Source organism: Hemitrygon akajei, chromosome 20, assembly GCF_048418815.1.
Source record: "Hemitrygon akajei chromosome 20, sHemAka1.3, whole genome shotgun sequence".
Lineage (NCBI taxonomy): Eukaryota > Metazoa > Chordata > Chondrichthyes > Myliobatiformes > Dasyatidae > Hemitrygon > Hemitrygon akajei.
In genome coordinates, this window is record NC_133143.1 from 59,848,314 (window position 1) to 59,873,557 (window position 25,244).

The 25,244-nt window shown below is 40.7% G+C and overlaps 1 protein-coding gene across 4 annotated transcripts in view; it reads right to left on the bottom strand.

Annotated features, from left to right (window-relative positions):
• Positions 1 to 9,161: 9,161 nt before the first annotated feature.
• LOC140713833 (ornithine decarboxylase-like) overlaps positions 9,162 to 25,244 on the bottom strand; it is a 34,893-nt gene continuing 18,810 nt past the window's right edge. For all 4 annotated transcript variants that reach the window (XM_073024399.1, XM_073024402.1, XM_073024398.1 and 1 more), the window contains exons 5-11: positions 20,761 to 20,895; positions 20,235 to 20,316; positions 19,436 to 19,519; positions 16,192 to 16,351; positions 13,483 to 13,586; positions 10,106 to 10,320; positions 9,162 to 9,954 (exon numbers count right to left, since the gene is read on the bottom strand). In XM_073024399.1, the coding sequence (XP_072880500.1) occupies positions 9,885 to 9,954; positions 10,106 to 10,320; positions 13,483 to 13,586; positions 16,192 to 16,351; positions 19,436 to 19,519; positions 20,235 to 20,316; positions 20,761 to 20,895 (850 nt within the window). In that variant the 3' untranslated portion in view covers positions 9,162 to 9,884. The remainder of the gene's footprint in view (positions 9,955 to 10,105; positions 10,321 to 13,482; positions 13,587 to 16,191; positions 16,352 to 19,435; positions 19,520 to 20,234; positions 20,317 to 20,760; positions 20,896 to 25,244) is intronic.

Sequence of the window (25,244 nt, forward strand, 5' to 3'; positions counted from 1 at the left end):
CTTTTCAACATCACTCATAAGCTAAATTTCACTAGACTCGGCCTCAATGGCATAATTTTCCCTTTTTTTTTGTTAATTGCATCAAATGCTAAAACCCTCCGTTATCTTTTCTCTCACAGCTGGAGATTACACAGTTTGTTTCTCAACTTTGTCCATTGTTCCAGTTCAATCTCAACGAGTACTTTTCACTTGGATGTCAATCACAGTTATTAGAATTGCAACCCAAAATGTGTGACTAGAGTTACAACTGAAGGTATAATAATACTAGGGCTATAACCTGAAACATCAATAGAGTCACAACCTGTAATTTTGCCACTGATGCACTCAAAATATCAATAGAGTCAGCCCATAGCATCTGTAGAGTCACAAACTGAAATATTTTAGTAGAGTTGTGCCCAAAAGGTATCAATAGTGTTGAAACCCAGAATATTTAGCATGCATCCACCACAAATAACAAAGTAAAATAGAGTATTCTTGTCACTCCTAAACTTCCTTTAGATAGTACACTGAAGCAAAATCAAATGATTTCTCTGACAATTCAGGAATAGAGGATGCTCTTGTTAGCATAGCATAGAAGTGTACAGCACAGGAACAGGCCCTTCAACCCACAATGTAGTGCTGACCAGCTAAAACGCAAATCAAAAACACCCAGACACTAATCCCTCCTACCTACACAAGATCCATATCCTTCCATCTTCCTCACATCCATGTGCCTATCCAAACATCTCTTAAAAGCCTCTAATGTATTTGCTGCTACCACCATACCAGGCAGCACATTCCAGGTATCCATTACTCTCTGAGTAACAAACTTACCCCTCACATCCCCTTTGAACCTACCCCATCTCATAAACTCATTTTGGACTTCCAGCCAGGTACAGGTATTGAGCTTAACTGACATTTCGATGACAAATTCCACCATCTTCATCAGGGATGATGCCTGGGCATGTCTAGTCTAGTGGTATTATCCCCCCCCCCCCCCCCAACCCCATCATCCACCCACCCTTCCTGATTGGTTAGTCCTCATCCAATCAGGTTTCTGCTGTCCAATCTTATTTACAATTAAATTGCAGATCTTACTTAGAGTGAGACCTTTGTCTTTGTTAAAATTCTTTTCTTCTAGATTTATTTTAATGGCTTCCTTCACCTGGCGGTTCCAAAAGCCAGTGGTATGACACAGAAGTCTTGAGCCATTGAAGTCAATCCTATGGCCATTGCAAATGCAATGTTCCCTGCTGCCAGCTTCTTTGGGTAACCTAACAGATACACCTCCCATGCTCCTGGATGCAGGTTTCCACTGTGCATTCTGTCTGGCTGATACACGCTGCTCTGCATTCACAGGGAATCCTGTAAACGCCAACTGTTCAGCAGGACTTGTGGAAAGAGTTACAGCTAACATTTTGGGTCTGAAATGTTAACTCTCTCTCTTTCCACAGATGCTGCCTAACCTTCTGAGTTTTTCCAAAATTTTCTATTTTTTTGTAGCAGATTTCCTGTGCCTGTGGTTTTTGATTTCCAATGATAATTGCAGATCTACAGACTTTTGATATTCCCCCATTAATAATTTGTTGTATATGTGTCAGGGGGCAATAGTGTCTTTTTTTCTTCTGCTTTTCCATATTTCTGTCTATACTTATTCCACAGCAGGGTCCACTGCATGGTCCTCTATGTGCTACTCACCACACTGCTAATGCTTCATTTACATAATCTGATTAACAAAGGTCAGTGATATTAAACCTGATTCTGATTTTGATTCAATACAATGCGTTTAAAAATGATATTGCAAGCTCATTGCAATTCTGATTGAAAAGCATGTGTGAATTAAGTGCATGTTGTAACTGCAAGCTGGGTTAATGAAGACAGAGTAATAGTCAACATTCATACCTTTCAATACTTCACAGCAATTGAAGAGGCAAATCAACAGTTCCAGCCATTCCTTGGACTTACTGAGGAAAACAAATAACAGTTGTTCAGACTTTGCTGTGAATTCTTGTATCACGAAGAGGTGATTTATTTTCTTGAAAACACTGTAAGCAAATTTTGCTTCAAGTGTTCTTCAGTGTAAAGTTGTCTTTGATGTAATTTCTGGTATAGGTTTGGTGTAGGAGAATGTACCTCTACATAACTGGACCATGAGCAAGTGAGCATTTAATAATTTTGGCAGCTGCTTTCCATTGACACTAATGAAGTGATTTTGCTACTGTATCCCAACCCATTCATAGAGTCATAGTCATAGAGCGCTATAGTACTATGCTGCCTCGTCCCATTGCCCTGTACCTGGACCATAGCCCTCTATTTCCCTCCCACCCATCCTTGCAGGCATACTCTATAAATCCAATGTAGAATTATATCCATAACAGGATCAATGAAAGAACACTCCAGTTTCAGTTCAACCAGCGTGCAAAAAACAACAAACTGTGCAAATAGAAAAAGAAATAAGAATTATAATATTAATAAGCAATAACTATCAAGAACATGAGATGAAGAGTTCTTCAAAGTGAACCCAAAGGCTGTGGGAACATTTCAAAGAAGGGGAAAGTGAAGTTATTTTCTTTGGTTCAAGGTCTTGTTGGAACAACGATTGTTCCTGAACCTTGTGATGTGAGTCCTGAGGCTGCTGTACTTTCTTCCTGTTGAGAGCAATGAGAAGAAAGTATGTCCTGGGTGTTGGGGATCCCAGATGATGGATGCTGCTTTCCCATGACAACATTTTGTGCAAATGTGCTCAGTGATGGCGAGGGCTTTACCTGTGATGGACTGGACCGTATCCACTACTTTTTGTAGGAATTTCTGTTCAGAGCCATTGGTGTTTCCATACCAGGCAATGATGCAAACAGTCAGTATACTCTCCAGTACTCATCTATAGGAATTTGTCAAAGTTTTATATGTCATGCCGAATATTTGCAAACTCCTAAGGAAAGCAGAGGTCCTCCTGGTTGCAGGGTAATAACTGTTCCTGAACCTGGAAGGGGGGGGGGGGGGGACCTAACATTCCTGTAGCTCCTTAAAGAATGTCAATTTCTAGAGACTTGAAATGTAGTTTTTTTGGGGGGGCTGTAAATGAGAGATGGATTTCCTGTTGCGCTTGGAGGAGAGTGTACTGTAGGAGAAAGGAAAGGAGGAGGGAACTCAGCGGGAGGTGATAGACAGGAATCAAAATTAAAATGGCAGAGATGCAGAGAAATTTCTTTAGACAGAGGGTGGTGAGTTTGTGGAATTTGTTACCACAGGGACGCCAGGTTGTTTGGTGTATTTAAGGCAGAGCTTGATCGGTTCTTGATTGGACACTGCTTCAAAGGCTATGGGGAGAAGGCCGGGGAATTGGGGATGAGGAAGTGAAAAAAGGATCAGCCATGATTGAATGGTGGAGCAGATTCAATGAGCCAAATGGCCTAATTCTACACTGATGTCTTATGGTCTTATGAAAAGATCACAGTGGTCCTAATTCTAACTGAGATGTAATTTATATAATATTTATGTTATTTTCCATCCTGCAGGAAATTATGGAAGAGAAATGTTGTGTTTCAAAATACACCTGTATCTGGAAGGTCCATCTGCTGGTGAATCAGTATCCTGGCAAAAACTACACCATGAAAACAAAAGAACACTCCAAGCAACTCCATGAGAAGGATATTGAAAAGCACAAGTCAGGAGATGGATACAATTAAATTTCCAAGTCATGGAATATCCCTTGGAGTACAGATAAGTCAATCATCAAGAAATGGGAAGAATACGGAGGAGCTGTATATCTGTTTAGGGCAGTCTGTCCTCAAAAGCAGAGCAACTATGCAAGGAAGGGACAAGTGAGAGAGGCCACAAAGAGACATATGACAATTCTGGAGGAGTTACAAGCTTCAGTGGCTGAGATAGGAGAGACTGTGCATACAACAACTGTTGCCTGGGTGCTTCACCAGTTGTAACTTAATGGGAGAGTGACTAAGAGAATGCCACCTTCGAAGAAAACTCACATGAAATCTCAGCTAGCGCTTGCCATAAGGCATGTGGGAGACACTGAAGTCAGCTGGAAGATGGTTCTATGGTCTGATGAAACCAAAATTGAGTTTTTTGGCCATCAGACTAAACACTATGTTTGGTGTAAGCTGAATACCACACATTATCAAAAGCACACCATCCCTACCATGAAGCATGGTGGTGGCTGCATCACGCTGTGGGGATGCTTCACTGTACAGGACCTGGAGGCTTGTGAAGGTAGAGGGTAAAATGAATGCAGCACAATACAGGGAAACCCTGAAGGAAGACCTGATGCAGCCTGCAAGAGAACTGCAATTGGGGAGAATATCTGTTTTCCAGCAAGAAAATAACCCACGCATAAAGCCAAAGTTACACAGGAATGGCTTAAAAACAACAAAGTTAATGTCTTTGAATGGCCAAGTCAAAGTCCAGACCTCAATCCATTCAGAATTTGTGGCTGGACTTGAAAAAGGCTGCTCAATTAAAGTCTTTTCTGTTGATCAGTGTCAGAAAAGCCAAATTAAATTTACTGTGATACCTTTTATAGGTACTGTATGATTTTGACTAGATTTGTAATGGAATGTAGTTCTTTGAACAGTTTAAAATATCTTAGACTCTCAGCATTTCATAAAGAATAGAATAATTAGTACATTTTGCAATTAATATTTTCAGTTATAATCAGAAATATTGTTATTTACTACGCTCTATGCTCTAAAGTCAATTACAGATAATAATTTAGTTAGAGCACTAACTTTGAAATGACACATGAGCTATAGTCAATGTACATTTTTTTCAACCTCATATTAGTTAAGTAATTATGACAATGAAAGTGATAATTTCAGAAGACGTTCTCAATGTTTTCTATGTCTGTGAAAGTCCAATTTTTAGCACAGAGGCTGAAAACTACCTTTCTTTAAAACAATTAATATCTTAAAACCTGATTTTAAGCCAGCTAGTATTGTTGATTCTATACTAACACTTTGGCTTATCTGTAATATTTATGTTTACAGATAAATGCAATGTTTTCATTTTCCTTTTAGATTTGGCACCCAAGGTACCTGTTATTTAATATCTCCATTAAATAAACAGTTTTGTTGGCTTGCTGAATCAATTGTGACAAAATCTCTCTTTCTGTCAAATCTTGCCAGAATTACCAATTGAATGTGGGCTGACAGATTACAGGTTTGCAAGGAAGTGTTTGGTGAGTTCCTGAGACCCTGAAACCAATTTGGAAAGGTGTGATGAATCTTTGTGGACGTGGCAAATTCAACAAAGTTGCAGGGGGTGTTTTTGGTGTGCTGAAATTAGTTTAGTGTTCAGTCAGGATCCAGTCTATATTTCTAAGGGCAGGATAAACAGCTTTCGAGGATTTGGATCAATGAAGGAAAAGAAGCACTCTGAAGTTGCTGCTGGGTAGTTTATTAGAGTATAATAAGTGATTAGAAAAACATGAGGATATACAAAACACTAAGTCTAAAACAATGTGTAAAATCATTGATAAAAGAACCAAGTCCCACTGCTTACTACTAAGTGATGCAAAGGATTAACTAAACAAGTCTAAAACAGAGTACAGAATAATTAATACAGTAACAACTCTCAGGGCTTTCTGCTCATTGTCGATTCTAATTTACAACGAAGAGCCTGGAGACCCTTCGAGGTGCTTGGTCCCGATTGTGATTCCGGTCTGAGGACAGAAGTTCCACGGACTTGTTCCCTGTGCACATTTATATACTGTACATAATCAAGAAAGCCCACGCTTCTTGTCTGATCTGCGCATAGCAGTCAGGCACAATTCAAAAATTAGTCATTTCATAAAAGCATTTTTATTGGGAGGTCTTTACCCAATAAAGCCTTGCTTGTTACTGGAAAGAAAAAATTACTTTATCAGTCACAATTTACTATGCCACTGAAATGGTTTTGTTCATCTCTTTGAAACACATTATCACATTCCTTGATACCATACATCTGCATGCTTCAAGAATCAAAACCTTAACTCTTTCTAATTTACACACTTGCTTGTTATGAGTACTGTGAATGTGCAAACTCCTATAACACAGGAGTAGCAGCCCTGGTCTTCCTACCGGAGCCCAACAGGATCTGACAATATATGGAATTTGGCTGTCAGATATCAACAACATTATCAAATCTCCTGTTTGGGTTATGTTTGGACCGACTGATGGGGTTGGGTTTTAATTTTATAATTAACAGTCTTCTAAGAAATGGATGCTCAGCTTTGGATATATGAAGCAATACACAATTCTCTTGATATCTTCAATATCGTTTGTTTTACCAGCCAGTAACACTTTGGTTTATGTTAGTCACACAGCAACAGGAACAGCTAAACTGAAGTAAGTATGTCAGTGATATCATTACCTACAAATATCTAAAGTGAACATTAATTTTTCATTGATATAAACAGGTTAAAATTCTCTAGCCTGCCAATCTTTGGAACTGTAATTAGTTTATTATTGTCACATGTACGGAGACACAATGGAAAAACTTGTCTTGCATACTATTCATACAATCAATTTATTATATTGGTGTAGAACAAGGTACAACAATAACAATTAAGCGGAGCATCTTCAGAGAAAGTGCAGGTAAACAGTAAGTTGTAAGATCATAATGGGGTGGATTGTGAGGTTAAGAGTTCAACTTGTACTAGAGAACTATTGAATAGTCAGAGAACTGTCCTTGAGCCTGGTGGTACGTGCTTTCTGGCTTTGGTATCTTCTGTCTGATAGAAGAGAGGATGTCCAGGGTGGATGAGGTTTATGATAATGCTGGCTGATTTAATGAGGCAGAGAGTTGGAAAGACAGACTCCATTGAGGGTTGGCTGTTACTGTGATGCAGAACTGCGTCTAGAACTCTCTGCAGTTTCTTGCAGTCACATAAAGCAGTAGCCATATGAGCCATTATGCATCCAAACAGGAGAAGCAGGAGTGTTAGGTCCCACACCACCAAGTTCAGGAAGTTATTACACTTCAAACTCCTGAAGCAGCATGGAAAGCTTTACCTACCTCAACACTTGACTGATCACTGAACACAACCAATGGTCTCACTTTCAAGGACTTTATAACTCATATTCTCACTATTTATTTACTTGTTATTTTTTTTTAATTGGTACATTTCACCCGCTTTTGCACATTAGTTGTTTATCAGTCTTTGTGCATAGTTTTCACTGACTGCTTTGCATTTCTTTGTTTGTCTCTGAATGCCTGCAAGACAATAGACCTCAAGGTAGAATGAGATGATTTTGCTAATAAATTTACTTTGAACTTCTGTGGTGCATTAATAAACACTGGGAAGGGTGAATGGGTCATGTGAAATTTCTTCAGACCCTGAGGATGTTGAGCAGTTTGTGAGCTTTCTTGGTTGTATTGTCTATGTGATGGGACAAGGACGGGCTATTGATGTTCACTCCTAGAAACCTAAAGCTCTCAACCTCAACACCATTGACGTAGGCAAGAGCATGTGGAAAGAAGCCCCTTTCCTGAGATCAATTGCCAGCACTTCTTGTTTTTGAGGTAGTAATGAGGAACAAAGAAATGGTGGGCAAACTTAATAAGTATTTTGCATTAGCCTTCACTTTGGAAGGCACCACCAGAATGCCAGAAATTTGAGATTGTCAAGGGGTAGTTGCTATTACTAAGGAGGAGATGCTTGGGACATTGAAAGGTTTGAAGGTAGCTACGTCACCTGGGCCAGACAGATTATTCCCCAGGCTTCTGAAAGAAGTAGCTGAAGAGATAGTGGAGGCAGTAGTTATGATCTTTCAAGAATCACTAGATTCTGGAATGGTTACAGAGAACTGAAAATCTATAAATGTCACTCCACTCTACAAGAAAGGAGAGAGGAAGAGAAAGGACATTATAGGTCAGTTGGCCTGACCTCAGTGGTTGGGAAGAATCAAAGTTTATTATTAAGAATGAGGTTTCATATACTTGGAGATGCATGATAAAGTAGGCCAATGTCCTCATGCTTTCCTTAAGGGGAAGTCTTGCCTAACAATTACGTTGGAATTCTTTGAGGAAATAACTGGCAGGATAGACAAAAGTTGTTTTCTTGGATTTTCATAAGGCCTTTGACAAGGTGCCACACATGAGGCTGCTAAACAAGATAAGAGCCCATGGTATTACAGGAAATATACTGCCATGGATCAAAATTTGCTCACTGGCAGGAGGCAAAGAGTGGGAATAAAGGGGGTCTATTCTGGTTGACTGCTGGTGACTAGTGGTGCTTCACAGGGGTAGGTACTGGGACCATCTTTCACGTTATTTATCGATGATTTGGATTACACATTGATGGTTTTGTGGCTAAGTTTGCAGATGATACACAGAATGGTGCAGGGGTAGTAGTGTTGAGGAAGCAGGGAGTCTGCAGAAGGATTTGGACAGACTGGGAGAATGGACAAAGAAGTGACAGATGGAAATATAGCGTAGGGAAGTTTATGATCATGCCCTTTTGTAGAAGGAACAGATTTTCTAAACAGGTAGAAAATTTAAAAATCAGAAGTGCAAAGGGACTTAGTCCTTGTAGGGAATTCCCTAAAGGTTAACTTGCAGGTAAGGAAGACAAATGCAATGTTAGCATTCATTTTGAGAGGACTAGAATATAAGAGCAAGGATGTAGCACTGAGGCTTTATAAGGCATTGGATAGACCTCACAAAGTACTGTGAGCAGTTTTGGGCTCCTTATCTAAGAAAAGCTGTGCTGGCATTGGAGAGGGTCCAGAGGAGGTTCACGAGAATGATTTCCGGAATAAAATGGTTAACATACGAGGAGCGTTTGATGGCTCTAGGCCCGTACTTGATGGAGTTTAGAAGAATAGGGGGTGGGGGTGGGATCTCAGTGAAACCTATCGAATATTGAAAGGCTTAGATACAGTGGGTGTGGAAAGGATGTTTCTTTTCATGGGTGAGTCTGGGAAAAGGAGACATTCATTTAGAAGAGTGATGAGAAGGAATTTCTTTAGCTAGAGGGTGGAGAATCTATGGAATTCATTGACTCAGAAGGCTGTGGTGGCCAAGTCTTTGAGTATATTTAAAGCAGAGGTTGATAGGTTCTTGGTAAGTCAGGATGACAAAGGTTACGAGGAGATGGTAGGAGAATGGGGTTGAGAAAGATAATAAATTAGCCATGTTCAAATGGCAGATCGATTTCTGCTCCCATTTCTAATGCTCCTATGCTTCACTGAGCAAACAGCAGAATTCAACCATCTGCACATGTAGACGGCCAAAGCAAAGAAGGGGGCGCTACTTTCACAGCCCATGATACTGGCTACTTGGTAACCAACCTCCTTACTTGGTTACACTCACAACCAGTCCATGAAATTTGAGCTGGTTATGGGGTGAGCTGTCACACCGTCACCTTGGTAAGTGAATTAGGACTGCCGAACTCAGTGTTACACAACTGCACTGGGGATAGCGCATCTTTTTGTTTTGATGGGATCGGTTCTTAGCTCCCACTCAGTTAGACAGCTATTACTAACACGACTCAGTAAAAATGTTTAACCATGCGACACTATTGCCGTTCTTGCTCTGCACATACTGTACGTAACATCTAACATAATTATTTACACCATTTAGTTTTTATTACGTACTACTACACTGATTTGATTCCTTGATGCATTGAGAATGAACAATGACCGTTTCAAGTGGTAAAATATTATGCTTTTGGAATTCTGCTTATTTTGCCCTCACCTGAGAAATAAATCCTAGGGAAATTGGAAAAGTTGTCATTGTATTGGAAATTTAATGAACAACTTCTGGTAAACTAAACACTAAAAGTTTATTAATTTCTAACATAATAGAAATGTGACAGAGAGCAGTTTAAAATTAACTTGAGAATTCAGAATAGTTCAACATTTAAATGTTGGTGGTGATTGATGAAAATTATCCTCAGCTTCTCTTAGCAATTAAAGCTCTCCTTGGACCTGCTCTTCTGTTGGATGCTGATTTTCCTTCTTTATCTTCTGGAGAATTTCCCTTTGTTTGGGAACAAAGTGACAAGTTAATTCTCATGTATAGTTGAACAGTTGTGTGCAGAGAAAGGTGTAAAACAAATGTGGGTTAAAATGTAACACATTACTGAATCACATTCTCAATTCAAATGGGAAGGAAATGAATTTGTTCCTACCAGGCTTCTTTGGTCACTACAAAGTTTGCAATGGGGCCTGGAAAACCATTGAACTTGTTTGACAACGTGATCGTGTATGCTCCCCTGTTTTGAAAGAGCAGCCAGTCTCCAATTTCCAGCTCAGGCAGCTCGCAGTGATCAATGACACAGTCAGAGCCATCACAAGTTGGTCCCCAAAGTGTTGTGCTAAAAAGTTGTTGGTCTGGGCTGACTTTCTGCAGGAAGTAAATATCAGGTCAGTTGTTAACTTGGAAATAATCAAACATTGCGTTGTTGGGCAACGTAAATATGTCATCTGAATGTTGCCACTTTTATCATTTATTGCTATCAACACTTTTCATCTTCTATGGACTTTTAAAAAATATCACCTCTAACTTCCACCCTGCCCTTAAATTCACTTGGTCCGTCTCCACCACCTCCCTCCCCTTTCTCAATCTCCCTGTCTTGATTTCCGGAGACAAACTGTCGACTGACATCTTTCATAAACCTACTGATTCCCACGGTCATCTTGACTATACCTCTGCCCACCCTATCTCCTGTCAAAATGCTCTTCCCTTTTCTTCGCCTCCACCGCATCTGTTGCCAGGACTTGGCTTTCGGAGATATCCTCCTTCTTTAAAGAACAGGCTTTCCCTCCCTCTACTATTGATGCTGCCCTCACCCACATCTCCTCCATTTCCCGTACATCTTCCCACTGCCTTCATAGTGACAGAGACTCTCTTATCCTTACCTACTTCCACTTCCATCACACAATCCTCTGTAACTTCTGCCATCTGCCAAGGGATCCTAACACTAAACATTTTGACTTCCCCCTCCCGTTCTCCTCTTTCCGCAGGGATCATTTCCTCTGCAGTTTGCTTGTACATTCATCCCTCCCCATTAATCACCCTCTAAGCACTGTCCTGTACATACACCTCTTCCCTCACCTGCATTCAGGGCCCCAAAATGTCCCTTCCAATGAGGCAACACTTCACCTGTGAATCTGCTGAGTTCATCGATCGGTTTTCTCCACATTGGTGAGACCTGTTGCAAATTGGGGGGCTGCTTTATGGAGCACCTCTGCACCATCCACCACCAGTGGCCAAACATTTTAATTCCATTTCTCATTCCCTTTCCAACATGTTGATCTATGGCCTGCTCTTGTGCCAAAACGAGACCACCCTCAGGGTTGAGAAGCAGCACCTTATACTTCACCTGGGTGCCCACCAACCTTATGGTATGAATACTAATTTCTCCTGGCAGTGGACAAATTTCCTCCTGACACCTTCCTCTATTTCCATTTTTGACCTTTAGCTCCTCTCACCTCCCCCTGGGTTGCCTCCTTCCCTTTCTCCTTTTGTTCACTCTCATATCCTATCGGATTCTTTCTTCTATGGCCCTTTACCCTTTACCTGGCTTCACTAATTAAGTTCCAGCTCGCCTCTTCCCCCTCCATTCTCCGTCCTGAGGAAGGGTCTCAGCCCGAAACGTCGACTGTTAACTCTTTTTCCATAGATGCTGCTTGACCCGCTGAGTTCCTCCTGCATTTTGTGTGTGTTGCTGTCCTTTATGTTAGTATATAATTAGTAGATGGCCATTTTAATCATCCTCTTGAAGAATTGCTTATGGGTTCCAATCCTTTGTACCAATAGCCTCTTGTCTACCACCTGTTATATATTGGAAATATTGAGGCAGATCTTCCACTGCACTTTAACTAAAGGTTGCTACCCCTGGGTCATGCTTGTATTGGTAAGGTCTCGGGCATGATCTTTAATTGGGAACCTCGAACACTGGCTGCGTGCCCTGCAGCTGGTTTTAGCAGCTGGCAGGCTCTGCCTTAATATTGATTGTCACAAATATTCAGTAACTGTTTAAAAATTAGATTTAATTTTACTAAAACCATATATCCACGTAAAAATAATTTTCAGAATAAAGTTTATTGAGAATGCCAAATGCAGGAGATTTGACTTGGTACAAGTTTTGTAGACACTTTCCACACCAGGAACTGAGAAACTACGGAAGATGGCATCTAGCACACTGGACTTGCCATTGCTAGATGGGCACCTACATTGTAGCTTGCACTTGGGATTTTCACAATTCCCCTCAACCCACGCAATCCCACCCCATCCACGGACTTAACATGAATGTCTTTAAACAGTAAGTTAGACATGGAATAAGTAAAATTCCATATTTAACGTAAAGTTCTGCCTCTCTAGGTTTTAGGTGTGCCCACTACACATGAAGGTAGCCCCCAGATAAAGGATTATTGACCTGAAACATTAACTTTATTTCACTCTCCATAGTTATCAGAGTTGCTGGGTAACTCCAGAGATTTGTTTCTAAGCCTGATTGTTGTGAACCTTTTTCCATTATACATGCATGAATAACTTTGTGTGCTATCATCAACAAACATCTCCAGTTCTGATCTTAAAATGGAAGGGAAACCAACAGCTAGATTTACCCTGGATAATGTTTTGAGGCTGTAATGTTCCTGCCTTGATGCCATTGCCTTCTGTGTCTCCAGGTCTCTGAGGACCCATTCAGCCAAGACAGACAGACATACTTTATTGATCCTGAGGGAAATTGGGTTTTGTTACAGTCGCACCAGCCAAGAATAGTGTAGAAATATAGCAATATAAAACCATAAATAATTAAATAATAAGTTAATTATGAAAGTGGAAAAAGTCCCGGACAAGCCTATTGTCTCAGAGTGTCTGACACTCCGAGGGAGAAGTTGTAAAGTTTGATGGCCACAGGCAGGAATGACTTCCTATGATGCTCAGTGTTACATCTCGGTGGAAACTGTTTCTGGCTGAATGTACTCCTGTGCCTAACCAGTACATTATGGAGTGGATGGGAGACATTGTCCAAGATGGCATGCAACTTGGACAGCATCCTCTTTTCAGACACCACCGTCAGAGAGTCCAGTTCCACCCACACAACATCACTGGCCTTACGAATGAGTTTGTTGATTCTATTGGTGTCTGTTACCCTCAGTCTGCTGCGCCAGCACACAACAACAAACATGATAGCACTGGCCACCACAGACTCGTAGAACATCCTCAGCATCATCTGGCAGATGTTAAAGGACCTCAGTCTCCTCAGGAAATAGAAATCTCTCTCACCTCTGGAATTAAACTTTGATCCAAGTTTGGACCTAGGCTGTAATAACACAAGGAGCCAAATAATCCCTGTGAGACCCATTCTGGCCATTATTTGACAGACCATTGGTGAGTTAAGACTGCTTGATGACATCAACAATATGTGTCTTATTAATGAATGAAAGTAAACCAATGGGCTGGTAGTTTGCTGGAGTAGATTTGGCCTGCCTAGATGATAGGTGTGCTTACAAAAAGACTTAACAGCATTTTTCTTACGTTATTTTTGTGAATCCTTACCTTAAATGCTATTGGTTTTAATGGAGTATATTCAAATTTTAAAGATCCATGCCAACCATCATTTATATAGTACATTATGGTTTTCTTAGTATCAGTCTCATCATCTAGAAAAGAGAATTAACACATAAGATCCATGTACTGAATTTCAGAGATTAGCTTTGTAACATTAATGTTTAAGAAGGAAGGTAAAGGGCTCGTTCTGCTATTTTTAAAAACATGGCTATCCTCAAGTCAAGTCAAGTCAACTTTTATTGTCATTTCAACCCTAACTGCTGGTACAGTGCATAGTAAAAATGAGACAACGTTTTTCAGGACCATGGTGTTACATGACACAATACAAAATACTAGACTGAACTACGTAAAAAAAAACAGAGGAAGCTACACTAGACTACAGACCTACACAGGACTGCATAAAGTGCACAAAAACAGTGCAATAAATAATAAACAGGACAGTAGGGCAAGGTGTCAGTCCAGGCTTCGGGTATTGAGGAGTCTGATAGCTTGGACCAATGTTACATGGTCTAGTCGTGAGAGCCCGAATGCTTCAGAGCCTTTTCCCAGATGGCAGGAGGGAGAAGAGATTGTATGAGGGGTGCATGGGGTCCTTCATAATGCTGTTTCCTTTGCGGATGCAGCGTGTAGTGTAAATGTCCGTGATGGCAGGAAGAGAGACCCCAATGATCTTCTCAGCTGACCTCACATTCCGCTGCAAGGTCTTACGATCCAAGATGGTGCAATTTCCAAACCAGGCAGTGATGCAGCTGCTCAGGATGCTCTCAATACAACCCCTGTAGAATGTGATGAGGATGGGGTGTGGGAGATGGATTTTCCTCAACCTTCGCAAAGAGTAGAAACGCTGCTAGGCTTTCTTGGCTAAGGAGCTGGTGTTGAGAGACCAGGTGAGATTCTCCGTCAGGTGAACACCAAGAAATTTGGTGCTCTTTACGATCTCTACCGAGGAGCCGTTGATGTTCAGAGGGGAGTGGTCGCTCCGTGCCCTCCTGAAGTCAACAACAATCTCTTTTGTTTTGTTCACATTAAGAGACAGGTTGTTGGCTCTGCACCAGTCCGTTAGCCACTGCACCTCCTCTCTGTAAGCTGACTCGTCGTTCTTGCTGATGTGACCCACCACGGTCATGTCATCGGTGAACTTGATGATATGGTTCGAGCTGTGTGTTGCAGCACAGTCATGGGTCAGCAGAGTGAACAGCAGTGGACTGAGCACGCAACCCTGGGGAGACCCCGTGCTCGGTGTGATGGTGTTGGAGATGCTGCTCCCGATCTGGACTGACTGAGGTCTCCCAGTCAGGAAGTCTAGGATCCAGTTGCAGAGGGAGGTGTTCAGGCCCAATAGGCTCAGCTTTCCAATCAGTTTCTGAGGAATGATTGTGTTGAATGCTGAACTGTAGTCTATGAACAGCATACGAACGTATGTGTGTTCTTTGTCCAGGTGGGTTAAGGCCAGGTGGAGGATGGTGGCAATGGTGTCATCTGTTGAGCGGTTGGGACGGTATGCAAACTGCAGGGGGTCCAGTGAGGGGGGCAGCAGGGTCTTGATATGCCTCATGATGAGCCTCTGGAAACACTTCATGATGATGGATGTAAGTGCAACGGGATGGTAGTCATTTAGGCAGGACACTGAAGACTTCTTCGGCATGGGGGCGATGTCTGCTAGCTGGTCTGCACATCCTGAACCGTGAGTAGAGAGAGTATTCAGTGGAACCAGCTTTTCATGCATTTGTATCATAAATACAGTAAATATTGCTCTTTGTGATTGCTAACTCTTCAGAGATAATCTCACATGTTAGGAAAAAACAACTGACACACTTTTCCTGGTCGCACATGTACAATTCCCAGTATGGGCTGTCAGCCAGAAGAATGGTGAAAGGCTGCAACTGGATAGCATTCGTATGTCCACTGCTTTTTTTGTTACAAGGTCTGTGGCTTCCATCGCTTATTTTCCGACCTTGGTGAGTGGAATTCATGAACGTACTTCAATCCATCATCTGAAACAATAGTGGAGGGAGATTCAGTATTTACTTATTTAGAGATACGTTGTGGAATAGGCTTTGAGCACCATCGACAACCCGGATTTTAACCCTAACCTCATCACGGGACAATTTACAATGACCTCTTCACCTACCCAGCACATCTTTGGTCCGTGGCAAGAAACTGGAAGACCCAGAGAACACCCACGCATTCCTCAGGGAGGACGTACAGAGACTGCATATAGGGAACACTGGAATTAAATTCCGAAGTCCAATACCTCGCTGCAATAGCGTTGTACAAATTGCTACACTACTGTGCTGCCCAATAATCTTCTAGAAAGGGGTATTGGACAAGCAGAATCAGGTTTATTATTACTGACATATGCTGTAAAATTTGTTGTTTTGTGGTAGCTATACAGGGCAATACTGCAAAAAGAGAACAAAAATAGTGAAGTAGTAAAAAGAAAATTGCAGCCATGTTGGAATGGTGGAGCAGACTTGATGGGCCAAATAACCAAACTTCTATGGTCTTAAGAAGCGGACCAGGAATTTCAGCCATCTCCATGAATCTTCCATCCTTTGCCTGTGAGGAATACAAAACTTCCCCTGCCACATCTCCTTCTGGTGGTAAGGCTTTGGAATGTATCACCCATCATTCCCTCATACAGTATTGAGTGCAGAAGATCACCGTAGCTAGTTGGTGATTTATGGAAGAATTTACCATTGGAGTTAGTTGAATCTATAGTAATTCTTCTTCCAATGATATTTACAGCAACTGTAAGTGAAGATGTCACATAATAACGGCCAGGTTCAGCAATTACATTCACTCCACTTGCTTCGGGAAAGTGAAGATCCAATGCACGATTGATCACTGCTGCAATCTACAACATGGAAATCAATTAGATATTATTACCAAATTTCCAGCACTTTATATGCAGTGGATTCTGGTCAATTGGGGCAGCTGTTTAGTTGGGACATTTCGCAAAGAACGAAAAGTGAGAAAATAGCTGAGATCCGCTTTGATAATTTGGAACACTATGCCGCTTAATTGGAACAGGAGACTGTTGCCAAACAGTTTCTAACTAGCATCATTTGCATTCACTTGTGTGGCCACTAGACACTACACTGTGCTTAGAGCGAACAATTTTCAAATAGCATGAGTTGTGTGCGTTTGTGTTCAAAAAGTAGTGATTTTTGTCACTGATGGTTGGTAAGAAATAAGCAGTAAGACCATTTTGCTCACTATGGTTTCAATCATTCTGGCTTGGAGATGTGAGAAACAGCTGTGAATGAAAATGAAATGTTTTCACCACTTCTGCAAGGTAGGACTATGAGGAATTTGAAGGTATTGACAATCATCTTGAACATTACAATGAAAAGTTAGACTTGCAGGAAGAAGTAGCTTTGAACTAGTGTCAATTGTATGCATTTGTGTGGTTGTTAAAAACTACACTGTGCTTAGAGTCAACAGTTTTTAAACAGCCTCAGCTGCATTTGCTTATGTTATTCATTTTAGGCTGGCTGATGTTGAATTGAATAGCAGTGATTTTTGACACTACTTCATGCAGGAAGGCAAAGAAAGCAGTGCATTATCCGCACGAGGTGTCTGCACTGATTTTTTTTCATTTACAGTGTATCAAAAGGACACAGCAATGTATACTGGATTAATTCCTCCATCGATAACAATTAGGAACTAACATGTAGTGTTATAGAACTGCAGTGATATTGTAGTGTTCTAATTTGTTCTGTATTTCATTTACATACATAATTTGTTACTCAGTTAAACAGTAGTTTATCTTTTTTAAACTATTTTCACAAAACATCTGCTAATTGGGGCAGCCGCTTAATTGGGCCAAAATGTACTGGTCCTGATGTGTCCTAATTAACCGGAATCCACTGTAGTTATAAATGAATTTGTACAGAAAGCACACATACTGAATTTGTATTAAGCAATGAGGTTAATACAAGAGTTCCTTACTAGCTCTCCTAAGTCAATTCTTCAGCTCCTTCCTAGCTACCTCATAACTCGCAAGAGACCTATCTGATTCTTGCTTCCTAAACTTTAAGCTTCTTTCTTCTTCTTGACTAAATATTTCACATCTGTTGTCAACCATGATTCCTTCACCTTACCGTCCTTTCCCTACCTCAAAGGGACAAATCTAACCAGAACCACCATGAAAATGCTCCCTAAACAACCTCCACATTTCTGTGTATGTCTCCCTGAGTACAACTATTCCCAATTTGTGTTCTCAGGTTATTACTGATTAGCATCATCATTCGCCCTCCCTCAACTAAATACTTTCCAAAGCGTCTGCTCTTATCCCTGTCCAAGGCCATCAGGAAGTTGTAGTTGCTCTCTGAAATGCCCACCCACCAGGAGATCTGTCACCTGACTAGGCTCATCGGCTAGTAGTGGGTCCAGTATGGCCTCTCCTTTCTTTAGCCTGACCACATATTGCATCAGGAATCCTTCCTGCACAAGCATAACAAATCCTTCCCCATCCAAAACTTTTGTACTAAGGAGTATCAATATTAGGGAAGCTGATAATATTGATTATCATATCCATGACAACAACCTTGTTATTTTTGTACCTTTCCAAAATTTGTGTACCAGTCTGATCCTCAGTGTCTCTGTGGCTGTTTGGGAGAATCTATGGAATAATCCCATGAGAGTGATTACTGCCTTTGTTTCTGACTTCCACCCACACAGACTCAGTAGAAAATCCCTCCACAGCAACCTCCCTTTCTGCAGCTGTGATACTATCTATGACCAACAATGCCTCTTCCTCTGCCTCTTTTACCTCCCTGGTCATTTTGAAATATCTAAGTCCCAGAACATCCAGCAGCTATTCTTGCCCTTGGGGCAGCCAAGACTCTGTAATGGCCACAATGTCGTAGTTCTATGTACTGATCCATGCTCTATTTTCATCACCCTTGTTCCTGATACCTCTTGCATTAAAGTAGACACCTTTCAACCCATGCAACTGACTGCAATTGTGCCCTATCCTCTGCCAGTTGTTTCTCAATCTCTCTACACATAGCATCCACCTGCCCACCAACAGCACCATCCTTTGGCTCTCGTACCTCCGCCGACCCAGTGTGAACTCCTTTCCCAACATCTCTAACAAACCTGTCCCCAAGGATGTTTGTCAGATGTCAGAGTTCAGGTGTAACCTGCCCTTTTGAACAGATCACACCTTCCACAGAAGAGATCCCAATAATCCCCAAATGTGAAAGCCTGCCCCTTACACCAATTCTTCAGCCAGACATTTAACTGCCAGGTCGTCCTATTCATACCCTCACTGAGAGAGTAGCACAGGCAGAAATTGAGAGAGTACTACTTTGAGCTCTGCTTTTTATATCTCCTGCTTCACGTGACAAGTTTATCAGTTACTAAGATGGGCAGACCAGTGGTAGATGGAATTTAATGCTGCTAAGTGCAAGATGATGCGCTTTGGGACTCTCAGAATGATCGGTGGGGCCTTTGGAAGTTTTGAGGAACAGGAAACCTTGGTGTACAAGTGGAAGGAGCCCTTAAGGTGGTAGCGGAGGTAAATGGGGCAGTGAAGAAGGAATACAGAGTACTTTCTTTTATTAATTATGGTATAAAATCGTACAGCTTTTTACTCTTCTGGTTGCCACACAATATGAAGACTTAGCTGAACTGGAGAGGATACGATTTACCAGGATATTACCTGGGATGGGGTGCCACAATTAGGACATGAGACCATACAGTTGAGTTTCATTGACTTATTCACTTTATTACATCAAAGGATTTAAAGAGCAAACATATAATTTAAGACAGTGATACTGTTACACCTGAAAAGTAATTAGAAACCTGTCTGCTGCTTTTTCAGCTCTGAAAACTCTCAAGCCCATATTTTATATGTAAAATGCATACAGTAGGTATACCTATTTGAATATCAATTGTTCCTCAAATGTTACTTTAATGCATAACATGTTACCTCCTCAAATGTAATCTTGTCATCCTCAGAACCAGGAAAACCACCACCAATATCGAGCAAGTTCATATGAAATCCAAGGCTCATCTGGAGAAGATATGTAAAAGATCCAATATTTGTTGTCTCATTACCAGCAAGCACTTTCCATGCAAACCTTATCACTTTCTGTTACTGTCATGACAATTCATACAAAAGCATCACTGACACCAAAGGACATCCCAAACTTTAGGTTTTAGTTTGTCACTACTGCACCATTAATCAGATTCAAATAGGCCCAAACATACTTTTATCCATAGATGCTGCCTGGTCTGCTGAGTTACTGCAGAATGTTGTGTTTTGTTCTTAGCTGTCTCAATATGCCTAAAAGAAACTGTTATCATTGCCTTTTATTCTAATGGGAACATACAAACTCTGTACTCTCAGTATTTCATCTCTGAAGGCCTCCCAACCATCCTAAAGCTTTACCAAGCAACCTTCTGGCAAAAATAATCTCTCAATCTGCACCTGGCTGTTTTTCTTTTTTGATGCCATCAAAAATGGTCTTCCTCCAATTTCAAATCTCAACCAGAGGACCAGTTCTACCCTTCTCTATAGCTATCCTGAAACTAATCTGATTATGTTTACCAGATCGAAAGTGTTCCCCTAGACACACTTCTGTCACCTGCCCTTTCTCATTCTCAAATAGGAGATTGTGTATTTCATACTGTAATTAACTCATCATATTTGAAACTTTCATTGTTATGACTGCTGCATTTCTGAAAATTTCTATTATTCAATATATAAAACTTCAAAAGAAACATACCCCAATATCAAAAACCGTGCGTGAATCTGCTATGACCTCAGCAAATGCCTGTGGATCAGTACAGCAACTTCCAACATGAAAGCTGGTTAAAGAAGAGTCATTAGATTAGAATTCAACTGATATTTTTAAGAATATTTAAGGAAAATTTATTTATTTCTCTTACCTGTTAGTTCAGCACTTCGTTAAAACTCAAGCATTGTCCATTACATTTCTAATACCGTACAGGGAATGATGATGCCAAAAACGATTTGGGTATTTGGATATGGACAGGCCAAAAGTACTTTTCGAAATTTATACTTTTTGTGTTTACACTCCAATAATAATGTAATTTATACTGAAAAAAAAGATTTAATTGGTAGACATCATCATTACACAACGTGTTCACTTTGGAACTGCCATGATTCCCTTGCATGTGTTGTTCCCATTGCCATGGTCACAGAGAGTGACACTGCCTTGACATTTTTGTAAATAAACTATTGAATAAAAGTTGCAAACTGTTTTTCAGTAAGTAATACTTTTTTTTTACCTTACACCAATGATTTCCACACACAAAGCCTTTGCACATTCCATCAGCTGTCTGCACTCTTTTAAAGTTGCTCCAAACTTCACACTTAAGGGAAAGAGGGACTTGGCATCATTTGCAACAATGCGAAGAACCATTCTGTCAAGATAGCAACATTAGGAAGACAGGTGTGACTGCTGAAAAGTCAGAGGGAGTTTACCATTTTTGTTTGTTCAGTAGACAATTAGAAAGCAGGCTTGGGGGTCAGCAATGGAAAGAGTATGCAGTTTCAAATCTCAGGATCTCCGGGACCAAACATATTAATGCAATCACGAAGAAGGCACGTCACCAAAGAATCTGGCAAACTCTGACAAATGCACTTTGGAGAGCATTATGACTGGTTGCATCAATGTCTGGTATAGAGTCTCCAATGCACAGATTCGCAAGAGTTCAGTTAGTTATAGACTCAGCGAATTCCATCACGGTACAAGATTCCCCATCATCAAAAGCATCTTCAAAAGGTGGAGGCTTAAGAAGGTGCGTAAGATTGAAGGCCCTCACTATCTGGGACAGGCTCTATTCTCATTACTACTATCAGGGAGGAGGTACTGTAGCCTGAAGACTCTCACTCAATATTGTATGAACAGCTTCTCCTCTGCTATCGGATTTCTGAAGGGTCCATGAACACGACCTCACTGTTGCTCTTTTACACTCTTCAGTTATCTGTTTGTTTATTTAATATTGTAATTTATATTTTTTCATGTCTTGTACCATACTGCTGCAACAAAACTACATATTCAATTATATATATGTCAGTGATAATAAAATTGATTCTGTTTCTCAGATCTTGATTTTGACTTCTCCCAGTATTATCCATCTGGAAATAACTCTGTGTAGATATTCTTTTGCTCTGGGATCACCAGTTACTTGCACACTTGTTCCTGTTATCCAGTGTACAGTCTTCAACAATTCCGATATGCAATGCTCTGGCTGATACACGGGTGTTACTCTGGTTGGTAATCAGTGGTGAGCGATGTGCCGCAGGGTGGGGGCTGGACAAACAGATGTTCATAATAAACATAAACGAATGGGAGAGGCGGCAGAGTGTAGTGTATCTAAGTTTGCTGATGACACTAAATTAAATGGAAAAGCAAATTGTCCAGCAGATACAGAGAGTCTGCAGAGAGATGAGTGGGCAAGGGTCTGGCAGATGGAGTACAACGTGAGGTCATCCACTTTGGAAGGAAAATGGAAGAGCAGATTATCATTTAAATGGTAAAAATTGCAGCATGCTGCTGTGCAGAGGGACTTGGGAGTGCTTGTGCGTGAATCACAAAAGGTTGGTTTGCAGGTGCAGCAGGCTATCAAGAAGGCAAATGGGATGTTGGCATTCATTGCTGGAGGGATTGAATTTAAGAGCAGGGAGGTTATGCTGCAACTGTACAGGGTACTGGTGAGGCCGCACCTGGAGTACTGCGTGCAGTTCTGGTCTCCTTACTTGAGGAAGGATATACTGGCTTTGGAGGCGATGTAGAGGAGATTCACCAGGTTGATTCCAGAGATGAGGGGGTTAGACCATGAGGAAAGATTGAGTTGCCTGAGACCATACTTTCTAGAATTCAGAAGAATGAGAGGAGATCTTACAGAAACATATAGAGTTATGAACAGAATAGATAAGACAGAGACAGGAAAGTTGTTTCCACTGATATATCAGACTAGAAATAGGGGGCACAGCGTCAAGATTTGGGGGAATAGATTTAGGACGGAGATGAGGAGGAACTGCTTTTCCCAGAGAACAGTGAATCTGTGGAATTCTCTGCCCAATGTATCAGTGGAGGCTACCTCAGTAAGTATATTTAAAAGAAGGTTTGATACATTTTTGCACAGCAGGGGGATTAAGAGTTATGGGGAAAAGGCAGGTAGGTGGAAATGTCCATGGTCAAATCAGCCATGATTTTATTGAATGGCTGAGCAGGCTTGATGGGACAGATGGCTGACCCCTGCTCCTATTTCTTATGTTCTCAAGAAGGCCATTGTGTCATACACAGTTTTCACCACCCTGTTTACCTGTGACACCATTTCCACTCAACTATGTACTTTATTTCTCAGTCACTAATGTGGAAATGTACTGATAGTAACTAAATGGCATTTTTGTTTGTCACAGAATGGAACCTGTATTGTACCAGAGTGATTTGTTAATAATATTTGTGTAACATTATGCTGATGTTACGTACCCGTGACACGTGACGGTGGTACCCTTGTCACGTGACTGGGGTTGAAGTTATACTGGACATGAGGTAATGGTGGAGTGATGTCATTTTCCCGCCAGTAGAGGTCATGTGACAGGTTTTTTCTACAGGGTATAAAAGGGAGACCCACCCTGTCAGGTGGGGCAGTTCGTGGCTGGATTTGCCAAGATGACTTCATGTTACTGTGTGATTTAATGTGATGACGCAGTTTAGTTAAAAATGAAGTTTTATATAATGCCTAAAGTTTAAAAGGTCAGAGCCAACGGTTTCTTTGCTAATGGAGAGTGAAGTTTGGAAGACAAATCGAGAAGAATCGATTTTCGACGACGGATTGACTTCGACCTTGTGTGATCCTCATTCGGAAGGATTTCGTTTACTATTCTCACGATAGTCTCCGCTGGAAAAGCGGGAGATTGAGAATATTGTGGAAGGAAGGTCAGTCACTTTAAGCCGTTATATTTAATAAGATTCGACGTGGGAGTTCGACGCTGGGAATCGAAGGACATCGACGTGGAAGAGAATTTAAATCGTTTTAAAAAGTCTCTCCTTTTAAAAGTACCGTGAGTTTTTGAACTGTCGGCATATCGCTTTAAAGGACTGAGTTCTTTTCAAATACTGCTTTAAAGACTGTTTGGGACTGCAAAGCTATTACGAACTGTTTGAGCAGCTGCCAGCAGCTGAGCTCGGACCATTGTTTGGGTTTGTTTACATTTGAAGGGGGTTTGTTATCAGTGTTTAATAAACGTGTTATTTGTTATAAAAACCCTTCGTCTAACTCATCTATAATTATTGTTGCCTGAATACGTAACATAATTATGGGGGCTACGTTCGGAATTGAATTATTTGAGTTTAATAAGCTTTTTGAATTTTGAATCGGTGTTTTGGTAACGGGGATTGCTCGATTTTTTTTGTTTGATTGGCTTGTGAGTGGTATTCGGCAACGATGAATATTGATGAGTTTCTGGATTCGCCAGTCGCGGATTTGTTAGCGAAGGCGAAAAAAATTGACGTCTCTGAACTTGCTAATCGGTTGCATCTTAAAGGGATTTTGCCAACTACATCAAAAGCTGTAATACAGAGAAAGATCGCATCACATTTTGTGGCTTCGGGTCATTTTGAAGAATCGATTTTAGAATCGTTTCCAATAAGTAATCTGGAGATGCAGTTGCAAATTGAACAAATGATGTTAGAAAGGTGTAAATTGGAAGCTGAGCAAAAGCAGAGAGATTTTGAATATGCAATGGAGAAATTAAGGTTTGTAGAACAGTCTGCTGATTCTAGAAAACCGTTTGTTGCTAGCCAAGAAATTAAATTGGTCCCTCCATTTAGTGAAACAGAAGTGGAGAGGTATTTTCAACATTTTGAAACTATTGCTCGGATGTCAGAGTGGCCGAAAGATAAATGGTCAGTGTTATTACAGAGTGTAATCAAAGGCAAGGCACAACAGGTTTACACAGCTTTGACTGCTGCGCAAGCATTAGATTATGATATTGTGAAAGAAAATATTCTCAAATCGTATGAATTGGTCCCAGAAGTGTACAGAGAAAGATTCAGGAGTTTGAAAAAGTCTGTGGAAAAGACTTATGTGGAATTTGCCTATGATAAAGCTATGTGTTTTGAGAGATGGGTTTCTTCTAAAAATGTAAATGAGGACTATGAGACTTTGAAAGAGCTGATTTTAATGGAGGAATTTAAAAGAAGCATTCCTGTTGAAGTAAGGACCTACTTAAATGAGAGGGATACTGATAAATTGCAGGACTGTGCTAGATTAGCTGATGAGTATGTTTTAATCCATAAGAATAAATTTCCTCAGGGTAGAATTTTTAAGAGGAAAAATAATATGGAGACTCAAGGTAAATTAGAAATTAAATCAGAGGTTAATGAGAGAGGTAAGGAGGAAGGAAAACCTGTGAAGGAAAGACAGTTTGGTCTTATTTGTAACTATTGTAAGAAGCCTGGCCATGTAATAGCTAACTGTTTCAAATTGGAAAAGAAAGAGAAGGAAGCAGTTCCGGATGCTTGTGTGCAACATACTGAAGCACCTGTAAAGTTACAGGGTTTGGTAAACACAAATGAGGATTTGTTAGAGTCTGACCAAGTTAGAAAGGGATATGATCACTTTATAACTGAAGGGTTTGTATCCTTGAAAGAAGGATCTACTCTGGTGCCAATAAAAATTCTTAGGGATACTGGAGCTTCTCAATCACTGATGTTAGATAGTGTGTTGAAGTTTAATGAAGAGAGTGATACTGGTGAGGT